Genomic DNA, 12,304 nt, shown 5'->3' with positions numbered 1-12,304 from the left:
CAACATATATATATATTTCTAATATTAAGTTGGCAGCAATGTTAGGAAGGCCGTATTAGTTAGATGTTGGATTTATTTCTGAGGCAGAGTCTCATACTGAAGCTTTCTTTGCTGTGTGCGTCCAAATTAGACTCCTGCTGGTTTTCATTCTAGCTGCAGAAATTTAGACTTCTTTCTATCTAGACTACAAAAAACCAGCTGGTACAACAGAAGATGATTTTCCAGCCTGATTTACTAGAATGAAGAGTCATAAAACTATGAACTTAATTACCCTTAAATTGAGCTTCTCCGTGCTTTTTCTAGGCTTGGGTCAAATCCTGCCTCCCTTGCTAGGATAGGCAAATAAAGCCCTTGAGCAACACACCGCTCAGGACATCAACAGAATAACGTGCCACTGCCCCCTGTAGGCAAAGCGAGAAAACTGCAAGCAATTACCAGCATCACCATGGTCACTGCAGATAATTTCATTAATCAGTCTTCATTTGCCTGCTTAATGCTGCCAAGGATGGTGACACTCACATTCACCACCTGCAGGAAATCAGAGTTTGATTTGTTTGTTTGTTTTTTTCATGTGGTTTTAGTCAATAACTCTGCATCGTGCCTCTGTTGTAGGGCTGCAACTAATCATTATTTTCATTATCAATTAAAACCGAATTTCCCAATCAACCCATTTATTGTTTGATCTATATAATGCAGTGGTGGAAGAAGTCTTGAGATCTTTAAACTACTTAGTAAAGTAAAGTACAAACTAAAGTGCAGCAAAACTTGTTTTAACTGTCAAGAGTAAAAGTACTCAAAATTATGCAAAATGGCTCAAGAGAGACATTTATCATAATGTTTTATTGGAATTTTACTTTTCATGAATAGTATAATTTCTAAATGTGTAATTTTAACAGATGTATATACTGTTGTTTAGTTTAATCTATAACAATGCACAATTCATAAACTGATACTTTTTTACATATAAAATCTTTTAATTATTTTAGTTTACATTTTTAGTTTACAGTGATATAAAACAGAAAATGCAGCAAATCCCCATTATTGAGAAGCCAGAACCAGGGAATGATTCATCCATTCAGATCAGATTAGTTGCAGATTGATTTTTAAGACAATCAACTAAACAATTAATTTACCTTTTACTGTGTGTGTGTGTGTGTGTGTGTGTGTGTGTGTGTGTGTGTGTGTGTGTGTGTGTGTGTGTGTGTGTGTGTGTGTGTGTTGCCTTGTCCGCTGCAGACACACAGAGGCAGATGAACATGCAATCCAGCACTGTTTCTGCTACACTTCAACGGTCCTCACTTCAACGTTGGCCTTCCAGAAAGAACAGAAACTCAAAGTGGAGTGCCAGGTATGCTGCACTAGCCCACACACATACTCACTCGTACACACACTCTCACACATATTGCAACATAAATATGCTTGAAGTTAAAGAGCTTTGCTTGTCGTTTTTTCCACACAGGCGCTTTTACAAGTGGCCAAGAATCTTTTCACACACTTGGGTAAGTTCTGCCTGTCTGTGAAAAAAGAATGTCGGAGTACAATTTGCGTTAATGGCCGATATTTAAGTGATCACCTAGTGAAACGAATGGCGCAGGTAATTGAATGAGTTATTACCAAAAAGGTGATTACACCCAGGACCATAACCGTAAAATGAGAAGGGCATTAAGTGATGGCTCCACCTCTCTATCGTCTAATTACACTGAGTCATTTAGATTTTAATCTAACAGTAAGCACCAACTGCAGAATAAGTCATTGATGATTCATCGTGATTGCAGGTGCAAAGAATTGATCCACTGGTAGAGCAAATTGCCCTCTCACTGTACCAAACCGCTGATTATAGAAGCTCTTATCATCTTGTACAGCTAATCCACAGCAACTCACTGCATAATCTCTGTTTCCGTCTATCTGGGCTTTGCTGTTATTCGTTTAATTTCCTCTGTTTTCCCTTTTGATCCCCCCCCACTCTCTCTCTCTCTCTCTCTCTCTCTCTCTCTCTAATTCTTTCAGATGATGTATCAGTGCTGTTACAGGAAATTATAGTGGAGGCCAGGAACCTCAGTGATGCAGAGATGTAAGCCCTCTGATTCATCTTCAAAGGGATGTTTCAATGTGTGTTTGAAATAGAGTGTGTTCAGTGTGGATGTCTTTATCTCCATTTGAAAAGGCTATCTTGGCAATTTGTTCTTAACCGACTTGCCGCTTTTAATTAAAGTTGCAAAATGACCTGAAATGAAATGAGATAAAAAACATTCTAATTTTCTCTGCTTTGCTTCGCTCCCCATCAGCCCTCTAACTCAGTCTGTCTCTCTTTCTCTCTCCTTCTCTCTCCTTTCTTTCTCCAGTTGTTCAGTGTTCTTGCTGGATACTTGCAGTCATGAGTTGGTAGCGAAGGTGTTTGACGGAGGCGTGGTTAGTGATGAGGAGGTACGACAGGCGAGCATTCAGTTGCACATACACATGCACACACACACACACACACACACACACACACACACACACACACACAGACAGATGTCTGTGTCTGGAGTCTTTACTGTGACCTTTTTGAGGAGAGATTTCATGTCTTTATTAAAGAGCTGACAGTAAAGACAGGCAGGAAACGATGGGAGAGAGAAATGGAATGACATTCAACAAAGGTCCCCATCCAGACTAGAATGCAGGACGTTGTAATTACAACATCAGCATCATCTCGGTTGCATTCGTTATGCTCTTGCCCCACATATCCTGTCTGACTCTGCTGTCAACAATCAATTAAAAACAAGTGTAAAAGAATAATAGTGTCTCTAGTTTACATAACCAATTGTGTGTGTGTGTGTGTGTGTGTGTGTGTGTGTGTGTGTGTGTGTGTGTGTGTGTGTGTGTGTGTGTGTGTGTGTGTGTGTGTTGGCGTGTGTGTGAGTGCAGAAGGAGTTTCGTATTCCAGCAGATCAGGGTATTGCAGGTCACGTGGCGACCACAGGTCAGATCTTGAACATAAAGGACGCCTACTCCCATCCTCTTTTCTACCGCGGTGTGGACGACAGCACCGGCTTCAAGACTCGCAACATCCTCTGCTTCCCCATCAAAGATGAAAACAATGGTACTAGCAGCAATGACTTACACTCACACACAAACAACACACAAGTTATTTCATTCAACATAAACAAAAAGTCATAACTTTCTTTTTTTGACAAAACTTTGTTTGTAAAGCACCCCTCATGCAGGTTAGTGCAATTCACAGGTGACAGAAATATTAAGCAATGACACAAATTGGAGACTAGATTAGACTCATTAAAAGTGAAAATATACAAACCATGAAATAGATAAAAGACAAAAACAAGAAAACAATAATAAAAGATATAAAGATATAAGTAATTTGTAATTAAGTGTTTTATGGCCATTCTCTATTTAGTCAAGGTGTCAAGTTTAAGGATATTCCACGTTCAGCTTTCAGCAGACTGTTTCAGCAGCTCGGAGCGTAAAACGTTGTTCCTACTGTACTTAAATACAATGTGGAGACATCTGCTATCTGTAAAGGGAGGTGACCAGCTGTCCCTGTAGAGTCCAGTAATGCACTGATAATGCAATAGCGAGGCTACCAATAATATAATAACGAACCAGATTTAGTTTCATTGCACTATTGGTAGTTGCTCCTCCAGTATCCTGTACAGCATGTACCTACTCTTCCTCTTTCCTTTTAAAAACAAAGCTGTTTCCACACATGTGCTCTCTCAGAATAGCACAAAGAGTTGTTACATCACATCCTTTTCTCCTAAATGTTACAGTGCATAGAGTGCAGATTGAAGAGGTAACCATCCTCAGCGTGTTCCATACTTAGAAATTGCATTACTTTGATGCTGCTCCCTACTTCTTGCTGTATCCAAGCAGAAAAACTTCTGTGATTTGTCTCTATATAGAAAACTGTCAGGTTAAGAGTTTGAATTCAAAATCTTTTTATGTGCAATTAGGTTCACCTTCAGTGTGAAATTAATTTAAGTTAGCAGCCCTATTTGATTCAACGTCTGTTCTGCACCTCAGACTGGTGCATTCCGTTCCTCATTTTCCGTCCGTCCTTGACTCACATCTTCCACTCTCTATTTTTCTCCACCATCAATTTTCTCTATTTTCCTTCTTCAACTCATTGCCTCCCTCAATGTCTCACCTTCCTTTTCCTTTCTCCATCTTTACTTCTGTCCTCTTCCCCTTTCTCTAAACCCTCCATCTTCTAGAGGTGATTGGGGTGGCTGAGTTGGTGAATAAAATGAACGGGCCGTGGTTCAACCGCTTCGACGAGGACCTGGCCACGGCCTTCTCCATCTACTGTGGTATCAGCATCGCCCATGTAAGTCTCTACCTGCTGAAATAACTGACTCTCTGTAACCATTTCATTTTCTGACTCTGTCAGTTTGCAGTGTATTTATTAAGTTCTGCCACAACACCAGTCAAAACACCACTAGTTTTTTATACAGAGAATCAAATAAGCCAAACTATAAACCAAGCATATTAAGCATAAAGTACATAAACTACACAGTTGCTAGATAAACATAATCAGTTGCAAATTAATGAACAGCTTGAACGTCTCACTTTACAATAGAAGACGGCTTCTATCACTTTCACTTATTATCTGTTAGCAGCAATAAAAAAGTGTGAAACATTATAAGGGAATAAATGCAGCATGTTTTAAGCTACGCATTCATCTTCATACTCACTGTAAACAATCTAATGTCCTTAACTCTTGAATGCAATGTATAATAATGCAATCCCTGCAAATTCCATGCACCGTAATAAGTTTGACTGCATGAGAGGAATGAAATAACGTTTAGAATATAAGTTAAAGTGTATCCATCCTTAGTCTCTACGTAACGTAGATCTTGTTTTAGTGCTGTCAGAAAGATCGATCCTGTCTGGCAAAATGTGATCCGTTCAGTGGGAGCAAAATACTCAGTCAAGCCTCAAGGGAAATTTAAAGACATCCAGTCTGTGATGGAACTGAGTGGCTTTTATGGTGTAGTTCATAGGCAGTGTATGACTGCTGCAAACCCATTGACACACATTCAGCTACACTAGTGTATATAGCTCATGAAGACGATGATGAAGATAGGCTGTTGTGTTATATTGTCAAGGTTTTTATTGTTGACATTGATTTTAAATCTATCAGAACCTTCACAACCCAGTGGTAATAATCTCACATTAACAGGTTGGTTTTTTTAATTTGCTGCAAAACAATGCGATGATCCAACTTTGTCATCATATTTCTCATCACTGCAGCAACTCTCACCTTTACAAGATCGCAGTAGAAATATTGATTAAAAATGATTTTACTGTATTTTTTTATCCCGCCTCTAAGAATACCATCAATCAAGAATCAAGCAGTCTTGCGATCGATTAAGTAATAATATGGATTTACAGTTGATTTAACATAATGTACCTTAAGAAAGGCACTGTAATGAAGATGGAGTTCAAGCAGAGACCATAGATTAAGGAATGAAGGAAGGAAAAGAGGTGCAGATACAGAAAGTAGAGCTGTGGTGATATTTTATGCATCATTTCCGATTCACCTTCATATTAAGCACCTCTTGCAGCATGTGACTTTTGAAGGACTGCAGGTCACTATAGGAATTTTATCTCTAAACTGTAAAGATATTTGATTGGAAAAAATAATTGCCTTCTAGGCAGCTCGTTAATCATTTAAACAGGACAACATGCATTATTTATCAATGCTCACTGTAAATCACGATGTGTACAGTATGCTATGGGTTGGGACAAAAATGGGTCCAGCAGGATGATCTGTAATAAGCAGACGATATTGTTGCAAATTATTTATCCCTGTTTTGAAATCAAGCTCTGTTGGATGCCAAAGAACGAACACCATCTCAGCCTCCTTAGTTATCTTTTTTAAATATATAGAAAAATAAGGCGACTGTTCTACTACTGGTCTAGTAACTGAACTGTACATCATATAGTAGCCAGTTATATGTGAAAATAAATAAACTGCGTAATGCTACTATAATATGATGTTTGTTTCTCTAGTCTCTGCTCTACAAGAGAGTCCATGAAGCTCAGTTCAGGTCCCACCTGGCCAATGAGATGATGATGTACCATATGAAGGTAACATCACATTTGTACATCTCACTCACTCTCGCACTCAGACGCATTGTATTTACTGACACTGTCCATATTATTTACTCAATATGATTCAGTATGTGTATGTTGCAGGTGTCAGAGGAAGAGGTGACTAAGCTGCTGGTAACGGGGGTTGAACCCGTGATGGAGATCCACCCCTGCTTTGCCGAATTCACGTACACGCCTCGCTCCCTACCTGACGACAACACGCCATTGGTAAGAGACAAGTGAGAAAGAGAGAGACTGAGGGGGGATTAGAGACACAGAGTGGAGGATGCCAAACAGAAAAAAAAAATTAACTGATCCTGTTGTGTGTGTCTGCAGTGCATCCTCAGCATGTTTGAAGACATGGGTTTCATCAACACATACAAGATTGACGTGAATACTCTCGCCAGGTCTGACAAATCCATCAATTCATGTACTGAATATAAGAGCCTGTGTGTATGAATGTGTCCTCCAGTTACTTTAAGTAGTCTGCATTGATGAATAGTTTCTGATTTGCTGTTCATTTTTCACTCTTCCTACCTGTGATTTAATTATTTTATCACTCTGTCGAATCCTTTTCCATGATCACATTCTTGTCAGCTGCTTTATAGTGCGTTGGAGTAAATGGTTCTAGTAACAAAACTGACAAGATATTGGTCTGGGAAAATTAATTGAGTTTGTCAAATTATTCTTTAGCTTGTGGATGGGTGGGTTGGTAGGGACAATTTATGGTGCTACTTCTTCAGCATCGCAGCATTGAAATAAAGAAACAGAACAGAACCGCTGCATAGCTTATAAAGAAATAACTCAATTATATATTGGAAAATCACTTGATTACGTGCTATAAGCAGCATTCGTTGCATGCTGTGTTGTAGATGATAATCAAACTGTTTGGTGTCAGGTTCTGTCTGATGGTGAAGAAAGGCTACAGGGACCCTCCCTACCACAACTGGATGCACGCCTTCTCTGTCTCACACTTCTGCTACCTGCTCTACAAAAACCTAGGGCTGTCCAACTACCTCGAGTACGTACATAACACTTATCCCTCCAGGGACACAAGTAGCCAAACGTTTAGTTGTTTCTAACCTTAATCCTCCTTCTTTCCTCTCTTTTTAGGGATATAGAGATTCTAGCTCTCTTTGTCTCCTGTATGTGCCATGACCTGGACCACCGTGGCACCAACAATTCTTTCCAAGTCGTCTCAGTAAGAGCACAAATTATGTTTATTTATCTGCTTTATTTGTTTTCTTATTCAGCCTTTATTGATACAGGATAGTCCTATTGAGATTTTAAATCTGTTGTCCAATGGACAGCTGGACAAGACTTAAAATCAAAACAGCAAAAAGTTAAAAAAACAACAACACAAATTCAGACTTAACAGTAACAGACTTAAAACAAATAGCAAATTGCATCAACCAATTGATTAGCAGTGTCATTTAGTAACATGTACATTCAGTGTTCCTTCATCCTGTTTTTATAATCTTTCATTCTTATAAAAGAATTTAGTTCAAAGTGTCTCTGTAGCTCACACCAAGATGAGGGTGCAAAAACTTTTAAATCACTTTTGTGATGTTCACGGTAGAACCAGCCTCGGAATAAAAGCCTGTTGCTGTTCATCAAGTCGTTGTTCGTCTGGTGCATAATTACAATACAGAAACATTACAACTTTCACCATAAACGATGCAGGCTCGAGAAATGACTAATTTGTCCGCATGTTTTAGGCATCAGAAAAGAACATAGATAAGGAGGCAGTTTGTGCCTGACAAAGAAAAATGTACCAATATTCCATTCTATGGTTGTATAAGGAGGACAAACCAACTTTCTCATTCAAACTGCAATGGTGTGTATGGAAACCTGAATCATAGACAAATAGTAAAGCAGCATAATATACTGAATCTAACATTTTCAAAGAAGACTCATTCATTATTAGAGAGAATAAGCCTCCCGAATAGAGTGTAGTAGAGCAGCACTGCTCTGCACTGTAAAAAGCAGACAATAAACTGACTTTTACATGCTCAGGATGGAGAATATCAATATTAGCTCATAGTGATATCAGAGTCTGTGTTTCTCCCCATCTGTGAATTTGCCCCAGTGAGACACTAGATGTCATTTTGATTAGAAGCATGTTCCTCTGCTCCACTATAATCATCTATAATCACTATAACCCTCCAGCACCTAAATGACACACACTCCAACTCTCGTTATGCAACAAAGGTCATAACGAGTACGGTTTAAGAGAAGGGTTTTACAGGATAATGTTTCATTTGAATCAATATAATGTGTACTTAATAAGGATTGTTTTTCATTTGTTTGTTTGTTTCTATTTTCAGCAATCTGTGCTGGCTGCTCTATACAGCTCAGAGGGATCTGTGATGGAGGTAAACTAGCAACCAGTTACGTCACATCACAGGGATGTGGGAGAGCAGACTGGAAATCTATCATAGCTATAACAACATCAGGGATCTGTGCACCCTCCACTGTAGTTCTGTTTAGTTCTGCCATAAGTAATACTAATACTATACTATTGAATTATTATCACTGAGGTCATAATTAAAGGTTGTGTTGTACTGGATGTTGTTGTTTCTATTTTTTTGTCCCCTCTGAATATTATGCAGTCCACACCACCGCTAAATATGACATCAATGCTAATGAGTGCATTATAATTTGCAGCATGTAGAATTTAACTTTTGTAGACTGAAAAATATAATTTTCTTATATTTATTTATTTGTTCCTTCCTTGTTAGTGATCTTCATTGTGTGATCTACTAATGTTGTTTTTTACTGGTGCGACACCTAGTGGCCAAATTCAAACTTATATTCCTCGCAGCAGTGATGAGGCACTGGGACACATAAATTGGCTTTGCTTGTTACATTACGACATGACTCAGCATTCCTTTAGAAGCTGCATTTTCAAATACCGCTCTGCTTTATTTGCCATGACAGAGACATCACTTTGCCCAGGCCATCGCCATTCTGAACACTCACGGCTGCAACATCTTCGATAAGTTCAACAGGAAGGTAAGATATAGAAAGACATTCACACAGTACAAATTGTCTCTCACTTTTCATTTACATTTACTTCATTCTGCTTTCCCCCCAAAAAAAATGTTTTAATGTTTTTTTAGGACTACACACGCATGCTGGATTTGATTAGAGATGTCATTCTGGCGACAGACCTGGCTCACCACCTTCGCATTTTCAAGGACTTGCAGAAGATGGCTGATGGTACGTATGCAACAGTAGTTCAGTATGCACAGCCACATCTCTACTTTTGCTTGAAACTCACAACCCCGAACAGCAGAGGGAGGCTTGGAAAGCATTTTGTAGGTTTGCAGGTAAGTTTCTGTTCATTTTTTTTGGCTAAATAATCACTGACAAATATACAGGCTGTACAATTTCCTCTGCTGGCTCCTTTTCACAGCAACACACAAAAGCCACATTCTGACTCTAGATTTTCATTATTTCCTAACTTATTTTTCAGAGATCTGAGTTCAAATTTCTAGCATTCATCACTGACATTCTTAGAAATCCTCTTTTTTATTGAACTCTTAACCCTTTTGAAGAGACAGTTGCTTTTCTCTTTTCTTATATAAAATAATTGGCTGTAACCTACTGCCCAGCGATTTGTTTCGCCTGAATGCAACCAATTATAGGTTATCCTGAGTGGATGTCTCCTCAGTGGAATCAATTGTGTGCTGTAGTTTGAGAAATTAAAGGACATTATAAGCTTTTAAATGAGTTAGTGATTGCCTTGCACCACAGAGTGTGTAACTCGTCAATCACGGACAAAAATTGTTTGAACAAACACAGAATGGAAATTTGCAGTGTTAACGTTAATTTTAACATAATTTCTTCTTACACAAACTGCTGGTCCCTGACATACAGCTGTGGCTTCTGATCATCAATATCTACTATCACATAGTAACAGTCCATTTTGCTTTACAATGCAATGAGTTAAAAAAAAAAATTTAAATGAGAATATTAATCAGTTAAATGTGTTAATCTGAAATTGTACAGTGGTGTGAAGTTGTCAAGAGTCATCAACACTGGTTTTCCTCAGATCTTCACAAAGTTCTGTTTTACTGCCAATGTAAGTGTGTAATTTCAGTTTAGAAAGAGTAATTATTTCTGCCTGTGTTTGTTTCAGACGGATACAACAAAAAAAACCGCAACCATCGCTCTATGCTGCTGTGCCTGTTGATGACATCGTGTGACCTGTCGGACCAAACCAAGGGCTGGAAAACCACACGCAAGATTGCTGTCAGTTCATAGTCTACACCAATATCTATACTTTACATTATAACTTTACATATGTAACCACACATTTAACTAAATGTGTTTAGTTTTAAGTTGGGGAATAATGAACAATATATGAATCGGCACACATATATTTAGGTCTTAGTCCTGTGAACAGCCTTGTTTGGGGTTTGTGCGACACCCTTTGACTAGTATACTGTGTACAATCATGTAAGTATGTCTCAGTATCGCAGTCCAATTACCCTAGTAATGTGAACAAGTATTAATATTTATATTGAGTAATTAGTGTAGCACACATTGCACACTGCATTTAAAAAAAGATTTGATATGAGGTAGTGAAAGGACTTCAGTTTCAGACAGTTTATACACTGTCTCTATTAGTTGACATGCAGTAGCGAGACGTTTCTCCAGAGTGTTGTAGCAACTCCTATTTTCAGCTGCGCATTCCTAAAGATGTTCAATTACCAATGACTATACACTAAAACTGACCCCTTTCTTAGACAATAAAGATGATGGGATTCTTATCTGATAGTTGGAAGCAACCTCTCAATCTATATTCTATTATGTTCATGCACTGCATTTTAGGATTATGTTTAATCTTGGTTTGCCCCCTTTTCAGCACCAAACCCCCTGAACCATGTCCTAAATCTTACACCCTAAATCTCCAAACACCTACAGCAAATTCACTGTAATCCTTTCTCCCAAATCAGAAAAACACATTTCTGTGTAATACATGGCCTGGCTTATATTGGTCTCAGTTGGTACATTATTTTCTCACTGGTCAGAAAATGCTGGAGGATTAATGGCAATCACATCAAATACTGAAATGTCATAAAGGGGTATGACGTTACATCATTCTTGTGATTCAGCATTGTCAAATTACAGTAATAGTTGCAAATATGAGAAACTAAAAACACAGACAGGTTGGCATCAAATATGGAATTATGGTATTAGATAGTAGATTGTAACATTCCATTTTTAAATTTCTTAAATGAAAATCCAAAGATCTGAACTGACAGTTGGTTTGTCCAAAAAATATGCCTTTACGGAATATTTGAAATTATATTTAATTTTTGTTGTGTGACATTACATAAATAAGTGAGCTGTATTTTAAGTAAAGCTTAATCAGTGTCACTGTGAATATGAAACCTTATGAGCAATAACAGGTGTCTGTCTGTTTGTGTCCACAGGAGCTGATTTATAAAGAGTTCTTCTCTCAAGGAGATCTGGTATGTGTCAGTGTACGCTGGCTGTTAAATGGCATCTGAAATTATTTAAGTGGCTGAAGTGTGTGTGTGTGTGTGTGTGTGTGTGTGTGTGTGTGTGTGTGTGTGTGTGTGTGTGTGTGTGTGTGTGTGTGTCATTTCACTCAATAGAGTGCTTATCACGCATGTCTGTCTGTATTGTGTGTTTGTGCAGGAAAAAGCCATGGGGAACAGACCCAGTGAGATGATGGACAGAGAGAAAGCGTACATCCCCGAACTACAGATAAGCTTCATGGAACATATCGCCATGCCCATTTACAAGTGCGTACAAAGAGCTGAAACATTAGTACTGAACACAGGGAGAGAGTTGAACATTGTCAAGGAATCGCCTATCTCCAATCTCCTATCTATCAACTTTTAACTGCTTGTATTGTATTTAGTATATTTAGATTTTTATCATTTAAGACTGCTCTAATCTATATTTTTCATATCAACAATGGCTCAAATGACTAATGTGTAAGGGTTGTTTGCAGTTACAAACAGAGAAAATCACCAGATTCCCTCAGCTGTAAAGAGTATTTCAGCATCTTTCAGCTCATTGTTTTGGTTTAATTTACTGTTTTGATTGGGCTCTCATCGGCTGCATTTGTGGCTATAGCAGGCTGCTGTCTTCAGACAAAAAAAAGCCCTAATAAACTCACTGTACACTACCCAGTAGCCAGAACAGTATCAAACAGCAGACAGACAGTTAGCAA

The 12,304-nt window shown here is 38.3% G+C and overlaps 1 protein-coding gene across 3 annotated transcripts in view; it reads left to right on the top strand.

Annotated features, from left to right (window-relative positions):
• Positions 1 to 12,304, top strand: part of LOC137871498 (cGMP-dependent 3',5'-cyclic phosphodiesterase) — a 141,512-nt gene that overhangs the window by 125,234 nt on the left and 3,974 nt on the right. For all 3 annotated transcript variants that reach the window (XM_068709347.1, XM_068709331.1, XM_068709339.1), the window contains 17 exons: positions 1,237 to 1,348; positions 1,460 to 1,499; positions 2,008 to 2,071; positions 2,343 to 2,424; positions 2,905 to 3,079; positions 4,209 to 4,321; positions 6,010 to 6,087; positions 6,196 to 6,318; positions 6,427 to 6,497; positions 6,989 to 7,111; positions 7,204 to 7,291; positions 8,418 to 8,465; positions 9,031 to 9,105; positions 9,213 to 9,312; positions 10,235 to 10,347; positions 11,535 to 11,573; positions 11,764 to 11,870. In XM_068709347.1, the coding sequence (XP_068565448.1) occupies positions 1,237 to 1,348; positions 1,460 to 1,499; positions 2,008 to 2,071; positions 2,343 to 2,424; positions 2,905 to 3,079; positions 4,209 to 4,321; positions 6,010 to 6,087; positions 6,196 to 6,318; positions 6,427 to 6,497; positions 6,989 to 7,111; positions 7,204 to 7,291; positions 8,418 to 8,465; positions 9,031 to 9,105; positions 9,213 to 9,312; positions 10,235 to 10,347; positions 11,535 to 11,573; positions 11,764 to 11,870 (1,551 nt within the window). The remainder of the gene's footprint in view (positions 1 to 1,236; positions 1,349 to 1,459; positions 1,500 to 2,007; positions 2,072 to 2,342; positions 2,425 to 2,904; positions 3,080 to 4,208; positions 4,322 to 6,009; positions 6,088 to 6,195; positions 6,319 to 6,426; positions 6,498 to 6,988; positions 7,112 to 7,203; positions 7,292 to 8,417; positions 8,466 to 9,030; positions 9,106 to 9,212; positions 9,313 to 10,234; positions 10,348 to 11,534; positions 11,574 to 11,763; positions 11,871 to 12,304) is intronic.

This window comes from Cebidichthys violaceus, unplaced genomic scaffold, assembly GCF_023349555.1.
Source record: "Cebidichthys violaceus isolate CVI_PGR_0920_01 unplaced genomic scaffold, fCebVio1.0.p SCAF_1, whole genome shotgun sequence".
Classification (NCBI taxonomy): domain Eukaryota; kingdom Metazoa; phylum Chordata; class Actinopteri; order Perciformes; family Stichaeidae; genus Cebidichthys; species Cebidichthys violaceus.
Note: the sequence above shows the minus strand (reverse complement) of the source record. Positions and strands in the feature narration are given on the sequence as shown.